General features: G+C 38.6%; 1 protein-coding gene across 15 annotated transcripts in view; it reads right to left on the reverse strand.

The window, feature by feature from the left end:
• PSD3 (pleckstrin and Sec7 domain containing 3) overlaps positions 1-24,044 on the reverse strand; it is a 547,860-nt gene that overhangs the window by 201,308 nt on the left and 322,508 nt on the right. For 3 of the 15 annotated variants that reach the window (XM_055349511.2, XM_055349512.2, XM_055349520.2), the window contains one exon: positions 23,690-23,824. The exons of 11 other annotated variants lie outside the window; for them this stretch is intronic. In XM_055349511.2, coding sequence (XP_055205486.2) covers positions 23,798-23,824 — 27 coding nt within the window. In that variant the 3' untranslated portion in view covers positions 23,690-23,797. Of the gene's footprint in view, positions 1-23,689; positions 23,864-24,044 lie in introns of those variants that run through there. One more of the 15 variants, XM_055349510.2, reaches the window with a different exon arrangement.

Genomic DNA, 24,044 nt, shown 5'->3' on the forward strand with positions numbered 1-24,044 from the left:
GTTAAATTTTTAATACAGTAATCATTATCAGAAATGTGAATTCCATCACAGGTTAAACCTTAACACGAGTAGGCTGAAAATCAAACTGGCATCTTACTCTCAGCAATAAAGACTCGTACTAGCCACCTGATAACTCCATGAGAGAGATACAAACAGCATACACATTCAAGGGCAGACTATAGCTTGAACTGACTGATCACTTTCCAGAAATGCAATTCTTGGATTGCTAAGAAGTAAGCTATACCACAACCCCTCCAAAAAAAAAAAAAAAAAAAAAAAAAAAAAAAAACCAAGAAATCCCTTCACCTCAAAGAATATTCTAGAAAAAAATTCTAGTCATTTTTTTGTTCTGAAATGTATCTTTTAATATATTTTAAAGACAAAAAAATACCACAAGGATGATTTCTTTTCCTTTTAAGAAGAACCTTCGGCTCTTAGGTATCACAGATTGTTCAGAACAACTTGGACTAAAGGCGGATTTCGCCTAGTGATTTAATTAATAAACATGTTTGTGGTTCAAAAATCATTTTGGAAGGCACATATGGAAAACTAGGAAAACTTCAGATGGATGAATATTTAGTAATAAATATATTTAAGGAAGAATATTAACCAACCGAAAATTAATTTAAATTGAAAATGCTTCCCAGTTATAATCAGTAACAAGGAAGCAGATGATTCTCCCACAAAAATATAGAATTGTAGGCAATAAACAGATCTTTGTGGAAGAAAAAGAGTAAGCTATTTAAGGGAAAAAATAGGTGTTCCCATGCTTAATTATTAGTTATAAACTCGCTGTTGAAATACCAAGAGTATTTAAAGAAACAAGAGGCTGGGCAAACCTGGAAAACAACACATGTAAATACAGTGCCTTTGTCTGGACTCTAACAAGAAAGTGTTCTAAAACATCTGTTTTATTATAGGGTTGAAAATAAAGAAGAAGGTAATATGTACTTTGAAATCTATTTTCTAATTTCCATTTTTCATGTGTCTAATAGCTAAAGATAAGACATTCATTTTATAAATACAGTACCACTATTAGCAAGCATGGTCACAGGGCTCTAATTTATCCTATTTATAGTAGCAAAAAAATAAACCACTTTTTTTAATTATAAATCAACAACTTATAATTGTATATATTTGAGGATACAAAGTAATATTATGATTTGAAAATTCAGTGTGAAATAATCAAATCAAACAAATTAACATGCCCATTACCTCAAATACTTTTTTGCAGTGAGAACATTTGAAATTGACCTGGCTTTCTGGCTAAGATCAACTACAGTATCTGTCTTCATCAGTCTAATTCTAATATTTGTAAAGAGTATTAGAAATCAGATGAAACTAACATTATCAGCTATCTTTAGAACATAAGTTATTTCTAAAAGAAATGTCAAGAACTCACAAATAATATAATATCAAATCTGGGATAACAGACTGCGTAGTAACTTTCTTGTGCATGGACAAGCTCACAGGGACAAAACTGCAAGATGTTCCTATCAACCAGAGTGGAGACCAGCCAGCCTCCACGAGCAGGAGCTGCTGTCCATGGAGCTGCTCTGGACCCACTCCACATTCCCCTAGCACGGCGTTGCTTTCCTGTCTTCTGTTCCCAGGTCTGATCTCCGACTGGCCCGCAGAACTGGACACTGACACGGGTTCCACAATGACAGCTCCTGCTGTGTTAACTCAGCCTGGATCGCCCCCACACTGCTTTATGAGCACTAAATTTTGGCAACCTACTCTCTCTCTCCTCGGAATCTGACCTCAACTGCACTCTTTTTGTTCCACTTCACTTCTCCTCAATTCTGACAGCTTGCAGTGACCTTCCCTAGCTACAAAGAGAAAACTGTGTTGGGTTTCATTTGCAAAATTCTCAAGTAGAATCTATCACACCTTCAGTCCTGTTCTCTAAGGGCCCTTTTAGCAGTCACATTATTGCCCCCTTATTATTGGCAGAGAGTCTGAGTGACCTTGGATGAATCTCAACTGTTTTTTGAGCTTAACCTTGACAGCCCCTCGGTTTCATTATGTAATGATTTAGGAATATCAGACTAACTAGAAAATCTTTTAAGATTACTTCCATTTCTAATAACCTGCTCATATTCCTTATCTCAGTGAAATGACCCTACCAGGTACTTAAATCCCAAAAGTCACATGGAAATCCTCTCTCTCACTCATCCTCATATTCAAACGAACAAATGATTCCCTCTGTCCCACGACTTTGTCTCCTATTTCTCCTAATGTCCCTTAAACCTCAGCTCTGTGAGGCTGACTTCACTTCCCCTACCTTCCAGCTGCTTCCGGGTTCAGCACTTCCACTAGACTTTCCCAGTGACTTCCGGCTTTTCTCTGAGTGTGGATTAACCTGGGTGCCTCCCTGAGGTCAGAGGGCTTATCTGACCCTCAAGAAATAAGTCCTGGTGCAAAGCCAACAATGAATGAAGGAATGAAAGGGAGAAAGGAAATATCTAAAGATTTTCAGATCCAAACATAAAAAGGGATTAAAATAATGTTTTCTATTGTCTGTTTTTTAAATCTTAGAAAACACAACACTGAGTAAGAGGGAGATGAGAGTAAGTGGTGGGGAGAAAGGAAGGAAGGACACTTACAGGTACGAGTTACGGTCCAGAGAACGAGCGAAGCATGTGACACATGTAATCTCATTTCCTCCTGTAACAACTGTTCACAAGATGCGATGTCATCTCCATTTTATGGTTAGAGAAAGTGGCCTCTGAAAGCCTCCTTAATTTGCCCAATGTCACAATGCCAGTAAGTGACAGGGTCAGAACTTTAACCAAGATGATGTGACTCCAAGAGTCCATTGATCTTTCCCTAGAGTTTGTTACCATGATGATCTCAACTTTACAACAGTGGTCCATGGGAGTAGCTTACGCCATACTAAAATCTTAGAATTTCAGTGTGCAGGAAGAAGAGTTTAAAAACAATCCTAGAATTTAAGAAACCAAAGTATTTGGGAAATAGGAGGGAAAACTCCACCAACACTGCAGCTGTGCTCTTCATCTATAGACTCTACTCTTGTACTGGCACTAGCTACATATGTCGGCACCTTTGAAATGCAGTATTTTAAAATCCAATCCTGTGCTAAGATTATCCGTCCTATCAGCGGCATGCTGCATTTTGGGATGCCCTCTCCCACCTACTTTAAGCTCTCCAGAGACTGTGATACAACAATATGGGCTTCAACACACTGCATCTAATTTTATTGTAAAAAAAAAAAAAAAAAAAAGGCTCTGCCATATGGTTACCAACAAATGAAATAGTGACTGTTGCAAACAGAATAAAAAAGCAGGTGGAGGCCTGACAAAAAAAAGTACAACTGAAATGAGATCTAAAAGATTTAAAAATAGCTGGTCAACCAGTAATGTATACTTAAACGAAAGTGTTCAAGAAACCAGGATGAAAAATGTATAAAAACATTACCAGGAGTAATATGAGGAAAATAATGCTTTCGACATTTTCATTTTATCCTTGGAAAGCTTTGATGATTCAAATTTAAAAGGACTATAATAGGGAAGATATAAAAAGGAATCACAAGTCCAAGAGAACAGAAGAAAGTTTCACCTTTTGTTCTAATTTCTTAGAATCATCTTCCTATTTCCTTGCAATATACTTCTTTAAGAAACCTGGTATACTTTGCTTTATATATGATTTACCAAAAAAGAAAAAACAGAAAGAAACCAACCAACCAAGCAACCAACCTAGTATCACCAAAACCACAAAGACAGACGGGCCTTAAATTTGCTACGTAACCTGTATATGCTTAAATTAGAATGGTCAGGCTGAGTTCCCTAGTAAACACTATAAAGAACTTCAGAATGACACAGGCATCAAACCAAGCAAGGAAGAAAAAATCTTTATAATCGTGAAACAAACTGATGTTACATCCAAAATATAAATATAAGCATATTCTTTGAAAATATGTAGTTATTTCCATATATGTTTTACCTACACTGTATGTAATCATAGATAGCTTTTGTGAAGGTATTAGTGAATTCCGGATCCCCCTGTAACTCAGTTGGCCCATCACCAACTAAAGATTAAAAAGCAATTGATATCTATCCTATTTTTAACTTCAGTCCTGGAGATTACATCACCATTTTGGTGCCCAACTCCAGGGTTTAATCATTCTAATAAAAATGTCAGGAATTATTTATTACTGGCAAAATGCTACAGTTTAGAAGCCATTTGGTTTATTTTTCATAAAGACAAAGAGCTAGTCATACCCATCCTTACCTAGGTTATCCATAACCTTTCACAACCTAGGATTATACACTAGAGTAATTAGTTAATCTTCCAAGTTAAGACCCACATTTCAGAGAACTGTAGACATCAACTAGTTTTAAGTGGCTGAGAGCACAGTCAGCTCTCTTACAATTTCCAATGTGAGGGACAAGTCATATGACCTTGGACACTATGCGATGCCTTTAGCTTTAGAAATAGTTTTCATGGCTGGTTTTACTTAATAAATATTGATAGCAGGCTTCTCTTAAAAGTTGCTATGCATACTTCTTCAACTGTATTGCAGGAACAAAGGGCAAACCTCCCCTTCGCCCTTTGAAGGTTCACTGAAAATCAACTGGCCAAAGGTAGAATAACAGCAAAAAAAGCATACGATTTATTAACATGTACAAGGGACAATCACAGAGTGATTCCCCAAATATTCCAATGGGGCCAACATACTCCTACAGCTTCTTTTCATAGAGGAGCGGGGAGACAGCGAATGCAGGGAACTCTGTCAAAGGGCAATAAATGATTACCAAGGAGAATGAACGGATGGGAAAACAGAGATGAACTTGTAAATGGTCCTCTTTAGAAAATGTTCCAGCATGCTTACATTCTTTAGTATTCTTTGTTACAATAGATAATGAGATAACAAGGAGGCGAAGGACAAACAGTTGTTCTCCTTGGTGGGTCCAGTCTTTACTTGGATGGGGGAAAAGTCTCTTCCCACATTTGCTGATCTCTAAGAACCTTTCATTCAAAATACCTATTATACCAGGGAGCCATATTTTGGAGTGAAGTTCCCTGGATACCTTCAGTATACTTTATGCAAAATAAATTTTAAAATATTTAACTTAGAAAGTGGAAGTTCCTATTTGGGAGGCCGAGGGGGAAGATTACTTGAGGCCAGGAATTTGAGACCAATCTGGGCAACACAGAAAGACCCAGTCTCTATTAAAAAAAAAAAAAAAAAAAAAAAGAAAGAAATAAAATTAGCTAGGCTTGGTGGCACATGCCTGCAGTCCCAGCTACTTTGAGGGGGGAGGTTAAGGTGGGAGGATCCCTTGAGCCCAGGAATTTGTGGTTGCAGTGAGATATGGTTGCATTGCTATACTGCAGTCCAGCCTGGGTGAAAGTGCAGACCCTGTCTGTCTCTCACCACCACCACCACCACCCAGAAGTTCCCTAATATGCTGCTCCCCTGACATCACCACTATTAACACATTAATCTTCTAGATTCTCACATATGAATTTTAACACAAATGGTATCATTCCATACTTAATTTTGTATTGACGTTCCCCACCATCAATTCCTTGAAAATAATAATTAGGTACTCATATTTTATGAAGTATTTTTTATGTGCCAAGTATCATCCTGTAGGCTTTACATGGATTTTCACATTTAAACCTCATTCCTGGTTCATAAGTAGGTATATTCACTTTTCCCAGGTTCCAGATGAGGAAGCTGATAGAGGAATAATTTCCCCAAGGTCACAGAATTGGTGTTAAGTATCAGAGAATCCAGGCAGCACGAATAAAGAAGCTATACTCTTAACCCCTTCTCTTCACTTTGCCATCCATACCACTACTCATAACTCTACGTGGTCTTTTTAACAACTGTATTAATTACATGAATAAAGTATAACTGATGTAATCCTTCACTGATCGAGATTTGTATTATTCTCAATTTTTTGCTATTGTATACAATGCTGCTTTTAATGTCCTTGTACACATACCTTTGTACGTTTCACTACCCAGCATCTTTCTTTTTTCTTCTGAAATAATTTTAGACTTACAAAAAGGGTGCACAAATGGTACAGAGTTCCTGTAAATCCTCCACTCAGTCTTCCCTTAATGTTAACATCTTACATAACCATCAGTGCAATTATCAAACCAGAACGTTAATGTTGGTATAGTATTAACTGAACTATACGCCTTACTCAAATTTCACCAGTTTCCCCACTACTGCCCTTGTCCTATTCCAGGATCCTCTCTAGAACCCACAAGGCCTTCAGTTATTATGGCTTCTTAGTCTCCTCCATTTGGTGACAGTTCTTCAGTGTTCCCTTGTCTTTTATGACTTCGACACTTCAAAAGAAGATGGACCAGTTATTATATAGAATATCTTGCAATTTGGGTTTGGCTGCTGTTTTCTCATGTTTACAATGAAGTTAGGCATTTTGGGAAAGAGAAGTGATGTTATCTTCTCCTTTAGAGCATCAGAGGCTTCATGATGTTGAGATGCCTTGCCACTGGCGATGTTAATCTTGATCACTTGGTTAAGATGGTATCTTTCGCTGTCTATATTGTAAAGTTAGTATTTTCCCCTCATAATGAATAAATATCCTGGGAGAGATACTTTGAGACTACACAAATATCCTGTTTCTTCCCTAACTTTCATCTACTAAATTTAGTATCCTTCAATGGCTCTATCTACAACAATAATTACTGTGATATTTGCCATTTCCTCCTTTCCTTTCACAATTGTTAAAATTTTTCTGTAATAAAAACCTGTCCCTTCTCCACAATTTTTAAAATCTATTCAACAGATATTCATTTTCTTCTGTGAGTATAATCTAATACTACCACTTTGTTGCTCAAATTGTTCCAGCTTTGGCCATTAGGAGCTCCTCCAGGTTGGCTAGGTTGGCCTTCTGGCACACCACCCTCTTCTTTTGAGCGCTTACTTTCTGGCACCACAAGATGTTCTAGGCTCATTTTATATTTTCCCTGCCCCAGGACTACAACCAACCAATTCTCCACAGAGCATTAATTCATTTTACTGGTGAACAGTATTTAGAAACCAAGGTCTGGAAGCTACGCTGCTCATTGATATTGAGATATCAGTGCTTCTAGATCCGCTCGGCAGGCAGAGCTAAGAAATATATGCAGGTGTATATTTACATGCATATATACATACCCATCAAGCAAACTCACCTACGTTTCTGCATCAATCCATACATTAAAAATTACAAGTTCATATGAATAATGTCAAATGGAATCCAATACCACAGGGTTCCTTATTCATAATTTCTTTTTCCCATAGAGAGAAAACTGCCTCTTATCATCTATAGTATGTTTGTTTATTTGCATATCCTAGTATACAGATAAAGTAATGATAGAGGCAGACAAATGCCTAGACAGACAGACAGAGGCAGGTCCCCTGCAAAATCCTACTACCTTCAGGCCAAAGACAGTTTAAAGCCTGAAAGCTGAGCTACAAGTTAAATCTTTGGACCAAACTGAGAGTGTCTTCCTGTCTGGCATACTTTCCTCTGATTGGTCCCCACCCTTCACCTATTTTACATACACCCTCTCCTAATTGGTTTCCTACCCTTTCCTAATTGGTTTTTCTACACTGTCCTGCCCACCTTTGAGTGGTGTTTTTGCTTTAATCTTGTTTGCATACTTACAAACCAATCAGCATGCACTCCCCATTCTGAGTCCATAAAGGGCCCCAGACCCAGCCACACAGAGAAACCCCCTCCCTCCCTTGCTGACTCTTGCTGAAAGCCGTTTTCATAACTCGATAACATTCTTCTCCATCCTCCTCACCCTTCCATGCCCCACGTGTCCTCATTCTTCTTCAGTGCAGTCTAAGAGTTCGGAACCACCAAACAAAGGTACAAGCTCTAACACAGGTAAGCTGGGGCACACCAGCGTGGCCAAGGGAGGTCCAGGTGGGGTGTTGCTGGTCAGGGGTCCCCACCTTGCAAAGCGACCAAGAAGAAAAATTCTGCATCAGTAATAGTTTCAGAATTAATAGCTCATACCCCTGTAAAAGACAAATTTACTAACTGGAGTACAGTGTTTTTGTACTGTTCTTTTTGTCTTCAGCCACACGGCATCCAGTTAAAATACTGTTTTTCAAAATTATTTACGTTCGTTCTTTCCTTTTCCATTCCCTTTAGTGTAAATTACAAAATACTTAATTTGTAATACAATTAGGTTCATTTGTTACTGTTTATACTTTCCACTTTGAGTTTTCATGCACTGGTTGGTCTTAATTATTAATTTATATCCTAAGAGGGCAAATGCCAGGGTTGTGATTTCATGTAGCAAATGAGTAGAAGGGCACATTCAGTGAGGACTGAAAGAAATGCCCTTAGGCATGGATATTTTCTCAGCGTGTTTGTGCTTGCATCCATGTGCCTGCTTGCTCTCTCTCTCTACCTGTGTATGGATAGCCTCAGTTTTTAAATGGCGGTGTCACCTTTGTTCATATGAGATAATGTGAAGCTTAGAACCCTATAGATTTTAAGGTTGAAAAGGGCTTCTCAAACACAAATAATGCCCCCACATCTTCAATTCTTAATACTAACGATTTAAAAACGTACCACAAATTGGAGCTTGGCCTTTTCATAAAAATGTATGTGGGTACCTGCAGGTGTACAGACACAGTTTACTTGAAGTTAACGACACTGGAAGGATCCTTATAATAAGCTTTTAATTAGATATTACAAACAAGGAAAATATAGGAACATGAGAGCTGGAAGAAATTACCTAAGAGAGTTTCTAAAGGTTTGGTTTCATTTTTAAAAAATCAATTTTCCCTATAGAAAAGAAACCAGAAGCGGACATAACTGACATAATAGATGGGCAAAGTAATGTATTCTCAAAGTCAGATGCATTGTGGAAACAGGAAGAGAAAACTACAGGTGAAAGCAACAGCAATCTTTCTGAATTATCGGAAAACATACCTTAGCATATTAAAGTGGGAAAATGAATGGAAAAAGATGAAATCAGAAACAGTTCCCAGTGTCTCTGAATCTGAAAGCACAAAGCTTTAATCAGAACACCAGCAGAGATTATGGCTGGATGGTGACAAGAATGAGACTGCCACATGTTAAGGAAGGTAGTGCTTCCTTTCCAGCTGCTAAATAGTGCCAATTAACTACTATATGAATTACATGTGTACCAATGTCTGCTCAGAATGCAGAGAGCAACTCCAAGAAAAAGCTATTTTTCTTCTCAAAGTGAATTAAAAAAAAGAAAAAAAAAAGACACAGAAGAAGACGAGTTTCCTTTTGCAGGCCTCTAATCATCAGGACCAGCACTTCAGGTTTGGGTGGAAGGTGGGAAGAGAAGGAAGGAAAACAAACTCTGGCAAGAGAGAGGGAGAAAGGTTTGGAAACACTACGGAAGTCTTCGTATGTACTAGAAGCTTTAAGGGCAAAATATGAGTCACCAAAGGCAAGGGAAATTGTTGATCTCTCATAAAAGACCCCTTGGCTTTCTGCCACCATAACTTCCCCTTTTAGTCCTATTTCTCATATGCAGCATGTGAAAAAAGGACCAGCTAGCTGCACTGGTTTTGTTATTTTAGCCCTTATGTATACACACTTTAGAAGGCTGAATAAAAGCAACTGTGGGCAGTTACATCCTTTGTATTTTTCAAAGGTTGGCAGCAAGTATTCTGTGACTCCTTTGTACAGATGCATGCTTTCAAAATAAAAAGGTATATACAACTCTTTTTAAAGCTTATAAATAAATTAGGTGAAAAGGAAGGGAAGTGGTAGAGAGTAATGCTAAAAAAGATTTTTCCAGGCCGGGCGCAGTGGCTCACACCTGTAATCCCAGCACTTTGAGAGGCCAAGGTGGGCGGATCACGAGGCCAGGAGATCGAGACTATCCTGGCTAACACGGTGAAACATCGTCTCTACTAAAAATACAAAAAATTAGCTGGGCGTGGTGGCAGGTGCCTGTAGTCCCAGCTACTCAGGAGGCTGAGGCAGGAGAATGGCGTGAACCTGGGATGCAGAGCTTGCAGTGAGCTGAGATAGCGCCACTGCACTCTAGCCTGGGAGACAGAGTGAGACTCCGTCTCAAAAAAAAAAAAAAAAAAAAAAAAAAGATTTTTCCTTTATGTGGAATTGTTATAGAAAATCAGTTATAATACAGCAGTAATGTTTAGAGACACCAAGGACCTGCCAACATGACCTCATCATCTCTCCACACAAGCTGGGACTCTGCCGAAGTTATCATCCACCTAAAGTAGGGTACAAAGCCCACTCAAAATAGTCACAGAGGTAAGCCCTGTGGGGCAATACAAAAGGAGAGTGGGAGACTTTTCCCAAAGGCCACATTCTCTGGTTTGTATCAGTAGATATGGAGCTTTTAAAAGTTTAGAAATAAGAAAATCAGATTTTACATTTTCATGTGTAACGCTACTCAGTTCTAACAGCCAAAGAGAAGGTGGTACAACAATCACACCACACAACTGCCTTAGTCCTTTTAAAATAATGATTCTGCATGCTAAGTGTCGATTAACTTCTTGACATTACTCTTATTTCTACTTTGATCTAGAAAAATCTGATGTTAGGAGCCTGAATACCTCTGTAAATAGTAACTAACACATGGAGTACATTCAAGGGATACAGCCGCTCGTAGTGGACCACACATTATCATCCTTCCTGTCTCCACACTGGCATCTAAGCTGTTACCCCCAACTAGAGTCTCTTCTACTCCAGCTCTATAGCACCCGTCGGAACTACGTTTCAAAAGATGACAACATGCTACCATCTCAAAGGGGCTTTTCCAGATGCTGCCCAGTTGAAAGTCATTTCTCTTTATTCTGAAATCCCACAGTATTTTATATGTAATTCCACATTTATGCAGGATTTTAAAGACGCTGGCCCCCTAAGATCTCATCCCCTGATGATTTAATCAAATGTTCATCTAGCCACTGCTAAGAAGGCACATGGCAGATGGAACTAAGGTTACTCATCAACTAACCTTAATATAGGGAGATTATTCTGGATTATCTGGGTGGGCCCAGTGTAATCACACAAGACCTTCAAAGAGGAAGGGAGGACAGCCACTCAGAAGATGCATCAGAAGAGGAAACCAGACAGAGACGAGGCAAAAAGAAGAGGATGAGGAGGTCAGACAGTACCAGAGAGTGAGAAGAACTTGGGCCATCTCTGCCAGCTTTCAAAATGGAGGTAGCGGACCACACGCAAAGGACTAAAGGTGACCGCTAGAAGCTGAGAAGGACCCCTGGCCAACAACCAACAAGAAAATGGGGACCGCAGTCCTGTGACCACATAGAACTTAATCCTTCCAACAAGCTTAATGAACTTGAAGCAGAGTCACCTTCAGAGACTCCAGAAATAGACACAGTCCTGCCTAAATCTTGATTTGGGAATGGAAAAACCGGAAGCAGAAAAACCAGCCAAGCAAACCCAAACCTCTAACCCACAGAACGATGAGATGATGATCAATCTGTGTTGTTTCAAGCCACTAAGTTTGTGGTGATTTGTTATGACAGCAATAGGAAACTAACACATTCTCCTTCATATTGTATCCTATTTAATAGTTCAAGTCTCAGTGGGCATTAGAATCACCTGAGAGGCTTTGTAAAAACACATACAGTGTCATTCCCAGAGATTTAAAATTGATGAGGGGGAAGGAAAAGCAGGGAGAAGATAGCAGGTTTTTGCTTTTATCTCCCCACATGATATGCTCCCCAACATTGATTAATATTAGCATCACCCGGAGAGTTCCTGCAGGTCTGTTTCCAGAGGATTCCCGTCCTCACATCCCTGAAGTAAACCACTGTTTTCCGACCTTTTCTCATATTATTTTTGTCTACTCTAAAACTTTGAATAACAAAATCATGTACTGTATACTCTTGCGTAAAGCTTCTTTCATTCATGATGTTGTATGTATCAGCAGTCCATTCCTTTTCATCACTGAGTAATATTCTACTGAATGGATATTCCACAGCATCTTAATCCATTCACCTGTTTGTGGATATCTGGATCGTTTCCAGTTTGGTGCTATTAGCAATAAAGCTGCTGTGATTATTCTTGTAACATGCTTTTGTTTCTGTTGAATTACTGGTTCATAGGGTAGCTATGCTTAGCTTTATAAGAACATACCAGACCTTTCTCCAACATGTTTGTACCATCTTAACAGTTTTCCATCTGAGTGAGAATATTTCAGCCTCCTACTTTTTCTCCTCTGGCCCCAAGTGATTATAATGTGTAGCCAGAGTTGAAAACTACTGTACCAGATTAAAAATTCCTTCAGGGAAAAACCCATGACTTTTAATTTTTTTTATTTTTTGAGATGGAGTCTCCGTCTGTCACCCAGGTTGGAGTGCATCTCAGCTCACTGCAACCTCCACATCCCAGGTTCGAGCAATTCTCCTGCCTCAGCCTCTCGAGTAACTGGGATTACAGGCGAGCACCACCACGCCCAGCTAATTTTTGTACTTTTAATAGAGACAGGGTTGCACCTTGTTGGCCAGGCTGGTCTTAAACTCCTCGGCTCAGGTCATCCACCCACCTCAGCCTCCTAAAGTACTGGGATTACAGGTGTGAGCCACCGCACCTGGCCAAAATTCACGTCTTATTCATCTTTGCTCCCCCAATATACTTAGCATAACCTTTACCACAGCCAGAACTCAGGAATCCTATTAAGTTTTATACTGATACAGCTTCCGACTTTTGCCAAACATGGCAAATCTATTAAGTATGCCTTCTGTATCTCAACATTTAATATATAATTTTGAGTAAAGCAGTTCATAATTTGTATAGGTGTCCAATACCTGTCAGCTACTAAATTCTGAAAGAGATGACAGCATGGCCTAAATAATAAGAGCTGCACCTCTAACCTAGCTATACAGCCTGACACACAGCAGGGCCTTAATGAATAAAAGTGTGCTTTGGGGGGAAAAAAACCTCCTTTCTCCTAATGTTTCTGTTTATTATAATTAAATTACTAGCGTAAAAATCTGCACACTTGGGAAATCCTAGCTTATGGCTCTCAATATTCTGGGAAACAAACATCCATCTGAATATCTGATCATAGGTATAGCTCCTCTCAAAAAATAAAAGACAAAATTATGCATATACTTACACACATTAACAATTCTACATACAATATCAAGTTGTTCATGCAGAATCACTGACACTGTGTTTTACGGAAAACTGAAATTATTTCTTTAATGAGTATTTGTTGAGTATCTGATCTGTTCTAAGAATTACACTAGGTATGAGGCATACTGTGGCCAACAGGAGGGTCTCTTGTCCTTAAGAACACTGGAAGGAAGGAGATCAAATGCAAGTGATAAGCAATACTACCATCTAATCAGTAAGTTTTCAAAATCCCTAACTTTTCAAATATATATATTATATATATATATATATTTTTTTTTGTCTAAGTCGATACCGTATGACAAACAACCTGAAATGCAAATAACCTTTCGAGATACTATTTTGAGTATACATATTTGCCTTTCATTTCTGTTTTTGGGAGTGAAAGAAAGAGCATGGAAATGAGGCAAAAAGAGTAACAATGTACCTGTCTTGCATTCTCAAGGAATAATTGCTTCTGATTGCTTTTAGAATAGGTAATCTCATCGTGACATGATTTGCTCCAGGAGCAGGAATTCACTTCCCTTTGTGATCTTTTACAAACAGCAGTGGTTTCCAAATGAACAGGGTAGTTCATTTTTTTCTGGGAAAAAGTGTGAAGGTATCAGGATTTTTCTCAACAGTCTGGGGTGATGATGAGCATGGTGGTTCACGCCTGTAATCCCAGCACTCTGGGAAGCCGAGGCAGGTGGATCACGAGGTCAGGAGCTTGAGACCAGCCTGGCCAATATGGTGAAATCCCATCTCTACTAAAAATACAAAAATTAGTCAGGCGTGGTGGTGTGCGCCTGTAGTCCCAGCTACTCAGGAGGTTAAGGCAGGAGAATCACTTGAACCCAGGAGGTGGAAGTTGCAGTGAGCCGAGATCACGCCACTGTACTCTAGCCTGGGGGACAGAGCAAGACTCCAACTCCAAAAAAAAAAAAAAAAAAAAAAAAAAAAAAAAAAAAAAAATCCACAAAAAGAAAAGAATGTGTGAACTCCCTCTGACGACATGGTATGTTGTGAAGAGGAAGGTTCATGTACCTGCATTATCCAGAAAATACTTCCTTGCAAGATCTGGATAATGTGGCTTCTGGCGTTTCTGCGAAAACAACAATTTAGCACAAAAACTATGCTGCTATCTACGGAAAGGTTAAGGGAAGAGTAAATGTCAAAACAATTAAAACAAGCAAATAAAATGTTTTAAATAACAGTAAAAACCCAACATTGACAGGGAACAGAGTTCAAGAATGGTTTTGGATAGAGAAATGAATTATCTTACATTAGCGCATTTTCTGATTGAAGCTAATTTCTTTAAATGCCAAAAAATCTTTATAAGATAGTTTTACTGGCAATCTTTCCAATCTATTTCACACTCCGTCTCCTTAATCAAACCAAGTAAACAAAATGTAACATTTTTGATGACTCACTAAGTACATCCATTACTTTGCAGTGCTGTAATGCAGCCATTCTGAGAGGCTACTGACGACACAGATTTGACTGCCTCTCTTCAAGACAACTCCAGCTGTACCATTCGGAGACCTAGTGCCCTTTAAGGTTGCAACATTTTCTCTTTACCTCATTAGCAAATCACTCCTTGCTACTGCCCCTCTATCTGAGGAACATCACTTCCTTGAACTCCATTCTTCTAATTCATGGCCAAACTGAGAAAACAATTGTTTCTTTAAAATAATTTCAATTTAGGCCAGGTGCGGTGGCTCACGCCTGTAATCCCACCACTTTGGGAAGCCGAGGTGGGTGGATTACCTGAGGTCAGGAGTTCCGGATCAGCCTGACCAATATGGTGAAACCCTGTCTCTACTAAAAATACAAAAATGAGGAGGACGTGGTGGCGAGTGCCTGTAATCCCAACTACTCGGGAGGCTAAGACAGGGGAATCGCTTGAACCTGGGAGGCACAGGTTGCGGTGAGCTGAGATCACGCCACTGCATTCCAGCCTGGGCGACAGAGTGAGACTCCATCTCAAAATTAATAAATAAATAATTTCCACTTAAAAATTTATGTAATAACCTAAATGTCTGTGTTCTATTAAATTCATTTTATTAAAATCAGTTGGATTTGGCTATTAACTTGCCCACGAACAGCTGGCTCGGTGATAGTCAGCAGTAACTTGTATGCTGGTATTCGCCTATGTCTACAGGCCCAAGATTATGATATGCCAGGGGGAGGATCAGGTCAAAAATTTCGAAGTGAAAACTAATTGTGGGTATTATTAAAAAGAGGATCTAAATAAAGGTTGTGTGAAATTTGTGAGGTCAGTTATTAATACACGGACTCTGTAATTATTCTGGCTGTTGAGAGTTATTTTTATTTTTTTTGCTTGTTTTCACTTTTTTTAGTCTTTTTAAAAAAAGATTGACCTTTAGCTAAGTGAAGCATTACTATAACAACACATTGATTTCCTTTATGGGATATTTTGACTGTATAATTATAAATGCCTTTAAAATAAAATTTGTTTTTCTGTATCCTTATTGGCTAAGTAAATACCACGTTCAGGACAGAATATTTGCCATGGTAGTTCCACTTATCCTTGCACTGCTGGTCTGCTGAAAGGAGGGCATCAATCATCCCAAGGAGCTCCTCAGTCTCCTGACATATCATAAGCAAAAAGAGGATAGCTTTTATTCATGATGTGACCAGTTACATTCATATCAATAATACATGCTCATGTTAGTGAGAGGTGAGAGGGGCAGCAATCTTGGACTGTTATGACACTTTAAACATGCTCCAAACAAGGCCGGGTGCAGCAGCTCAAGCCTGTAATCCCAGTACTTTGGGAGGCCAAGGTGGGCGGATCACTTGAGGCTAGGAGTTCGAGACCAGCCTGGTCAACATGGTGAAACCCCTGTCCCTACTAAAAATACAAAAATTAGCCAGGTGTGGTGGCGCGCGCCTGTAATCTTAGCTACTTGGGAGGCTGAAGCAGGAGAATTGCCTGAACCTAGGAGGTAGAGGTTGCAGTGAGCCGAGATTGTGCCACTGCACTCCTGCCTGGGCAACAGAGTGAGACCCTGTCTCAAAATAACATAACATAACATAACATAACATAACATAACATAACATAACATAACATAACATAACATAAAAATGCTCCAAACATACAAACATTCAAACGTCTATGGATGCATCTGAATAGGAAATTCTGTAGCACTTCTTCATGATCAAATTGAAAATAAATTTCAATATAAATTCCCACTGGCAATCATTAATATTCCATTACAGTACCCTTAATGATTACAACCACCACCACTCAAACTTTTTTCCTTTTCTCTTTTTTTGGGGTTTAAAAATCTGTTGGTACTCTTAAGCAGCATCTGTTCTGTTAAAACGTTCTAACAGACTTCTTTTTGGTAATTTTTTTTTTTTTTAAGAAAACACATGAACATGATTTGTGGATCTTCAGTTAGTTCAAAGTATTACCCTCATTATCGTCACCATTTTTCATTCATGGTCTGAACCACACCAAAACCAGCATCATTATTCTGCCCATGATGAGCACGTGATTGAAAGTGAAAGCAGGCTGCCAGACCTCCACCGGGAGGGCAGAAGCGGAAACACGCCACGCACCTTTCATCACCTAACTCAGCTTGATTTACTTTACTGAAAAAAGCAATATTCCATATTTTAAGCCAGAACCTTTAAAGCTTTTCTCTTAAAAAGCTTGCAAACCTAGCTTTTCTCTTAAAAGGCTCTCCGACTTACACAGGACAGGCATCCAAGCCCTCTTCCTCCATGGATACTGTTGCTACCAGGTTTCCATGACCTTCTCTTGGAAAGAACTCACCTACTCTAGGCAACAGTTGATGCTCTTTTTTTAGCTACACTTAAATACCACCCATAAGTTCCTATTTTCAACTACATACTCCGAATATAACTCAGATCAAGTATTTTTGAGAATTCAGTTCAGGCTTTTCCTTTATAAAAAGTTCAGACCTTTTTCTGACTGAGGTCTGCTTCTTCCTCTTGTGTAGTCCTTTGGGACTAATCTTTTGAAAATGCTGCAATGACAAAAGCAATTTTCTTGGATTTAAATCTGAACATTCTCTGGTTTCATTACTAAGTATACACTTCTTTGTCTAAACCAGTAAATACAAGGTGAAAGTTAAGAGAGTTAAAACTTTAGAAATGCGATTTGGATTTACAAAGGAAAAAATGATGTTAAGAAAATGCCCAGCACTTACACTGAAATGATCCTTACAAGATCATCCTGTGAAGTTGTTCCAATTTCTTTTTTGCCACATAACATTTTGCTCAAAAGACATCACCAGAGGAAGTTAGAACAAGACAGAAAAAGGGAACAACTTCTGGAGCAGAAGGGGAACGGTGACAGGGAGGGGTGAACACTGGACACAGGCTCCAGAAGCCTAAACCGAAAACCTGAAAACCATAGGCACAGGCCAAATATCTTATTTTACAAATGAGGAAACTCAGACACAAAGTGAAATGATCACCCGGAGGCGCCATCACTACTCACTAGCAACACTAAGACAGGCTTAGAGCCCAGCGACTTCCATAACTCAGTCAGAACAACTAGTGCATTCCACATGGGCACACTGCTAGCCACTTAACACACCTCATCATATTTAATTCTCCTAACCGCTCTTAGAGGAAGGTGTTTTTATCCCATGCCGTACCTGAGAAAACTGAAAAGGATTAAGTTGCTTGGCCAAGGTAAGATATTGGGATTACTTTCCAGATCTGTAACTACTCATTTTACTCTGCCACACAGCCTTCCATGACATTCAGCCTAACAGGCCAAATAAACATTAACTGGGGTCTGGACGCGGTGGCTCACGCCTGGAATCCCAGCACTTTGGGAGGCCGAGGTGGGTGGATCATTTGAAGTCAGGAGTTCAAGACCAGCCTTGCCAACATGGTAAAACCCTGTCTCTACCAAAAATACACACACAAAAAAAATTAGCTGGGCGTGGTGGTGGATGCCTGTAAGCCCAGCTACTCGGGAGGCTGTGTCAGGAGAATCACTTGAACCCAGGAGGCGGAGGTTGCAGGGAGCAGAGATCATGCCACTGCATTCCAGCCTGGGCAACAGAGCAAGACTCCGTTGCAAACAAACAAACAAACAAACATTAACTGGTCAGAGAAAATTCAGATTCTACTTTTTGTTTCTTTTCTACTTCATTCAGGTAAGGGACAAAGGGGCAATGAGGAAACCAGTCTACCAACAGAATCTCTAATAGGAAGCTCTAAATAATTCAATACTTAATATATTTCCTTCAATACTGTCACCACCAGCATCCGAGCCACCATCCTTCTCACATAGACAATTGCGATTTTACCATCTTTCCACTTCCACTTTCCTAAACAATTCTTCAAATATCCAGAGTAAAACATGATAATAAACATAGGATCATGTTACTTTCCAGTTTTCAATTCTTCAAAACAATTCCCATTGTCTTTTTCTTAAAACGTCAGTGTTTTTAATACTGTTATATACTTATTTCTGAACTGTTGGTCATTACATTGTACTCAGTACTTTAAAAGAATGACTAAGAGTAGTAAAATTTCATTAAGCCAATTTTTATATGATGCCTAAAACCTCTGGCTGAATAGACAAACTGCACCATTTTTTTTTTTTAGAGTGGACTTGTTCATTATTTTTGTCATTGTTTTACTGAGAGAATTACAAATTCGCAGGCAGTTGTAAGAAAAGAACAGAGTCCTTGTGCCATTTACCCAGTCTCCTCCAATGGTAACATCTGCAAAACTATAGTATGATAGCACAAACCAGAATGTTGACATTAATAAAACCTAGTCTTATTCTGATCTCTCCAGCTATACTTGTACTCAGTGATAATCAGGAAGTAAAGATGAGAGAGGAGAGAGCAACAATGAGAGTGGGAAGATGAAATAGGCAAAAAAACCCTTCATGTTGCTTAGGTTAAGCCTTCTGGTAGAAAATATTGAAAAGTAGGGCAATTGTCAGTGTTAAATTTCCAATTTTCTCCCTGGCTGAAAGGGGTAGATGGAACTCAGAAAGAGAGATGGGTCAGTTTCACTATTTTTTTTTTTTTTTTTTTTTAAGAAGAATCATTACAGCTTTTGCTGTCACTCTGCGTGAACAGATCCTTTTTGGGGTTTGAACTTACAAAAATGGCTTATCTCTAGATTTTTAATGGCTGATTCATTTGTTGTTCTTTACCCTTATATACAGCTATAACTGATTAAAAAGCCTAATGGTTACAAATCTGAGAGCCTTACTTTATATTTTCTAATTATGTTTCTTCCTTATCCAAAAAGATGCATTAATCTTTATTTAAAATGTGTTTTATCTTTGCTGATCTTTTGAGTCTGTTTAAATTCTGCCTTCTTGGCTAATTACTCCATCATTTTCACAAATTATTTTTCCTTAAGAAAACCAAATGAGAAAATTATGTTTAAAACAACATATATAATCCTTTCAGCTGACAAGATAGGTTAAAAACGGGATGGAGGTATCCTACATATTCTTGGAACCGTCTCCTAAGAGAATCTTGCCTAAACTCTGTCCTTTGAGAAAGCAAGGGAAAACAAATGTATTTGAACGACAACTTTCATTAAAATTCTAACCAACAGACTATGTAACAATTTAATTCACTGTTTTTTTATCACTCCATTCATGGAATGAAGCTTATAAATCCTGCTAGGCCAAGCATACTGATTACATCCTTTCAATTTAACCCATTCTTCACACACTCACACACACACACACACACACACACACACACACACACACACACACACACACACACACACACTCTCTCTCTCTCTCTCTCTCTCTCTCTCTCTCTTTCTTCCGCATTAAAACTTTTGCTCTTCCCTTAAGGGAAGACGTGCTAATTTCAAAGTTCATAAATTCCCAAGTAAAGCATTTCTATAAAAAAACTTAAAAATTAAAAGAATATTCTAACGTCAAACATCTAATAGTAAGCAATAACCTAAAAGACTGTCATATTGATTGGTATCTGTAAGATTTATTTCCCTACGTTTTTAAATGATTTCCAGTGACACTGTCTTCTAACTAGAATTATTCTTAGACCTACTTGTGTATTTAAATACATTCAAGGTATGTTTTTAAACATTCTGCAAATTGTGTTCAGTTTTATCACAAATATTTGGAACATTTTGTTTTGTTGTTTCTGTTCTTTCCATCAATAAGTTGGTATAAAAATTCTTAAAGGAGAGACTGTTTCAGCTAATTTCTTTCTACTCTCCCTTGGTACTTACTGAATTTAACTGCTGCTCAAAAAAGAAATAAAGATCTAAGAATGACGGGAATAAAAATACTAATGAGAGCAGTATCAGAGTATTAAATGGTAGATGGCAATGGAAAAGTGGGATAGAAAACAGTTGGGTTCATGTCATGTCAAAATCTACAGTCTAGATGTCTCTTCAGAATGAAATTATGGGACGGCCAATAACTGACCTTCCACCCTTTATGTTCCTAGACCATTTGCCAGGATCTTCTTGTCTTTTATTTCTCAGTTTCTTCCCTTCTTTCATGTAAATACATTTTCAAATGGACAATTCATCTCTAAATATATAAATACCTGGTGACCATCACTGAAAGGCCCTGTGTCTTTTCTGTATATAATGAGAAATGGAGAATTATCAACCACCAGAGTTAGAAATGCAGAGCAGATTCGATAGAAGATAGAAACGCAGCTTTTCTGTTACAATCAAGAACAAGGGTTTCCTAAGAAACTCAGTAGAAATAAAATTCAGTGAACAGAAAGGCAGAGGAGCAAGACACTGCATTTTGAACATAAGATAGAGGAACTTTCAAGAAAATTCTTATTTTTAGATGTTTTAATTGACAAATGAAAAGTATATATTTGTGGTGCACAATGCAGTATTTTGAGTACACATACATACTGTACAATGATTAAATAAAGCTAATTAACCTATTCCTCACCTCACATACTGTTTTGTGATAAGAACATTCAAAATCTATTCTCCTAGTATTTTTCAAACAAACAATATGATGTTATTAACTATAGTCGCCATGCTATACAACAGAGCTCTAGGATTTATTTATATAGTCTAAAGGAAATTGTACCCTTTGTTTAAATCCCCACCATCCCCAGACCCTGGTAACCACCATTCAACTCCCTGAATCTGTGAGATCAACTTTTTTAGATTCCACTGTAAGCGAGATCATGCGGTATTTGTCTTCCTGTGCCTGGCTTATTTCATTTAGTATAATGTCCTCCAGATTTATCGATGTCACAAATGACAGAATTCCTCCATTTTAAGGCCAAATAATATTCCACTGTGCATATATCTACCACATTTTATCCATTTGTCTGCTGATGAACATTTAGGATGATTCCGTATCTGGGCTGTTATGAATTTTCAAAGGTTATTCTACAGAGTGAAGAGTTTCAGAAATATGTACATAATCAAAAGCTAACACTTCACTAGTTGGTATCAGCCACTGATGAGACTGGGTGAAACAAGTCCCCAGGCTGACACAGTCAAGAGTCCATAAAAATTGCCCTGAGACAAAGCAGAATCCCAACAATTCCTGGACCTGATCCTTCAAACCAACGCCTCTCCATTAGGAAGACACATCTCTAGCAACCCTTGTTTCCCCCAGGGATGTTTTAATCACTTCAAGTAATTCACATCTCCATCAATATTCCAGGATAATCTTGGGATCTTAGGAGAATATGAACTAGTTTGCTTCCTCAAAGGTTCTTCAAGATTCCAGGACCAGTCCAAGAGCCAATGTACCCTAGTACTTCCCCTCTTGTAGCATCAAAGAGGGAAGTCACTAAAAACACAAATCAAACGTCAGGTTTAAAAATGTGGGAGGAGGGATAGGCCCAGGAGAAAGAGGCTGTTAACAAGGTAAAAAGGTAAGGGTTAAGCAAGATTCATTTTCAGCCAAAGTCACAGGTGCTTCCTTTCAAAGAGCAGAGGCTATGTATCTTTGGAAAGCAGCAAGCTAAAAAGGGATGGTGGGTAGAGGTTTTGACTACTGCCGCTAATCTCACTCGCCTCTAAAAAGTCTTAAACCCAGATACCTGCAGGAAGGGATAGGGCCCCTTCCAGCCCACTTTAGGCTAAGTAAAATAATATCAAAAATAAAAAGTTTTAATAGCTAACAGACAATACTTACTACATGTGAGGACTCTAAAATCTCCCATTTTATAGATGAGGATATTGAAATACACTATTTACTTGACGTAGTCCCCCGACTATTAAGAGACAGAACCTGGTATTAGAACCCAGTCAGTACAGTTCTCAAATCATAATCTCAATCCTCATACCGTACTGTCTCTCAAAACACAGCCTACAATACAGAGCTAGCCCGCATTCCACATTCTTATCCCTCTTTATTCACGTCGTTAGTACCTGTAATACTTATTAGAGCCATATGAATGTTTTACGAAATCTATCAGACCCAAAGCGGAACCTCCCCTTTCTCTTCCATTGTCCCCAAGGATGCTTGAATACAAACCACATCCAACCGCTGGGATGGGCGGAGCCGGTAGAAACATGATCACAGGGTTAATCAGAAACTTGTAAGACAATAACAAATTTTTCTGTGTTTATCTGTACTATGTGAATCATACCAGATGATCTGGCCTATTTTGTTACATGAATGACTGTCTTGATTTGGTCATGTAGTTGAGAGGGGTAAATATGAGAATGTCTTTGGGTGAAAGAAGGGGCAGGAAATGCAATGGAATAATAACCAAGATAACAAGTCTTTTACCTATACTTCAAAAGGCCATCTGACATGGTTTGTGTCCTCACCAAAACTCATGTTGAAGAATAATCCATAGTACTGGATGTGGGGTCTGGTGGGAGGTGATTGGATCAGGAGGGCGGAGCTCTCATGAATGGGTTAGCACCATCCCCTTGGTGCTGTTCTCATGATGACAACTGAGCTCTCCTGAGCTATGGTTATTTAACAGTGTGTAGCACCTCCTTCCTTCCTCTCTTCCTCCTGCTCCAGCCACTTAAGATGTGCCTGCCTCCCCTTCTGCCACGATTTTAAGTTTCCTGAGGCCTCCCTAGAAGCCAAGCAGATGCCAGCATCGTGCTTTCTGTACAGCCCGCAGAACCATGACCAAAATAAACCTCTGTTCTTTATGAATTACTCAGTATCAGGTATTTGTTTACAGCAGTGGGAGAACGGACTAATACACCATCTCAAACATCACCTCCTGCCAGCCTTCTGCTTTGAAGAACCTAAGTAATATCCTATCACTGGTTGTCTTCTGATATCCAACTTATTTCACCTTTATTACAGATATCCATATCTTACCCTGTAAACACCCTGTAGGGGAAAAAAAGTCAAATATCGGTTTAGGTTATTTGAGTAAACAACGAAAACTGCAATGGAATTTTAAACTAAAAAAAAGGCCCAATGTATCATCTATCCCTTCAATACAGTATAAGGCAAATTCAGAAGCAAAATATTAATTAAATTAACTGAATTAAAGGACTTTACACAAGCTTCTCATTTCTCACACATTTAAATATGTCAAGGTCTATTTTTTCTTAACCCTTTCTCTTCAGAAAGCAACTACAACAACGAAAAGACAGAATTTGGCTTATACTTTTATTTCAACATGGAATAACTGTTCATTTTATGGAGAAAGACACCTCCAATATTTCTCAGTAGTCTGTGATCTCTGAGGACAGGTGCCCATTTGGTTTCAGCATCTTCTCCAATCCCACAACACCTAGTAAACACACAGCAGACCTTCAATAAATGTTCCCAGCTACAAAATGACATGGAACAACAGACATTAAAGTACAAATGTTACTTCTGGGCCAAAGAAATCTGAACAGACATAAATCCAAATGTTACTTATGAACCAAATTAATCTAAAAGTATCAAGGTCAATACATAACAATAAAAGCTTCAGTTTATGTAACTTTAAGCTTTTTTAATATTGAATC

Source organism: Gorilla gorilla, chromosome 7 (assembly GCF_029281585.2).
Source record: "Gorilla gorilla gorilla isolate KB3781 chromosome 7, NHGRI_mGorGor1-v2.1_pri, whole genome shotgun sequence".
NCBI classification, from domain to species: domain Eukaryota; kingdom Metazoa; phylum Chordata; class Mammalia; order Primates; family Hominidae; genus Gorilla; species Gorilla gorilla.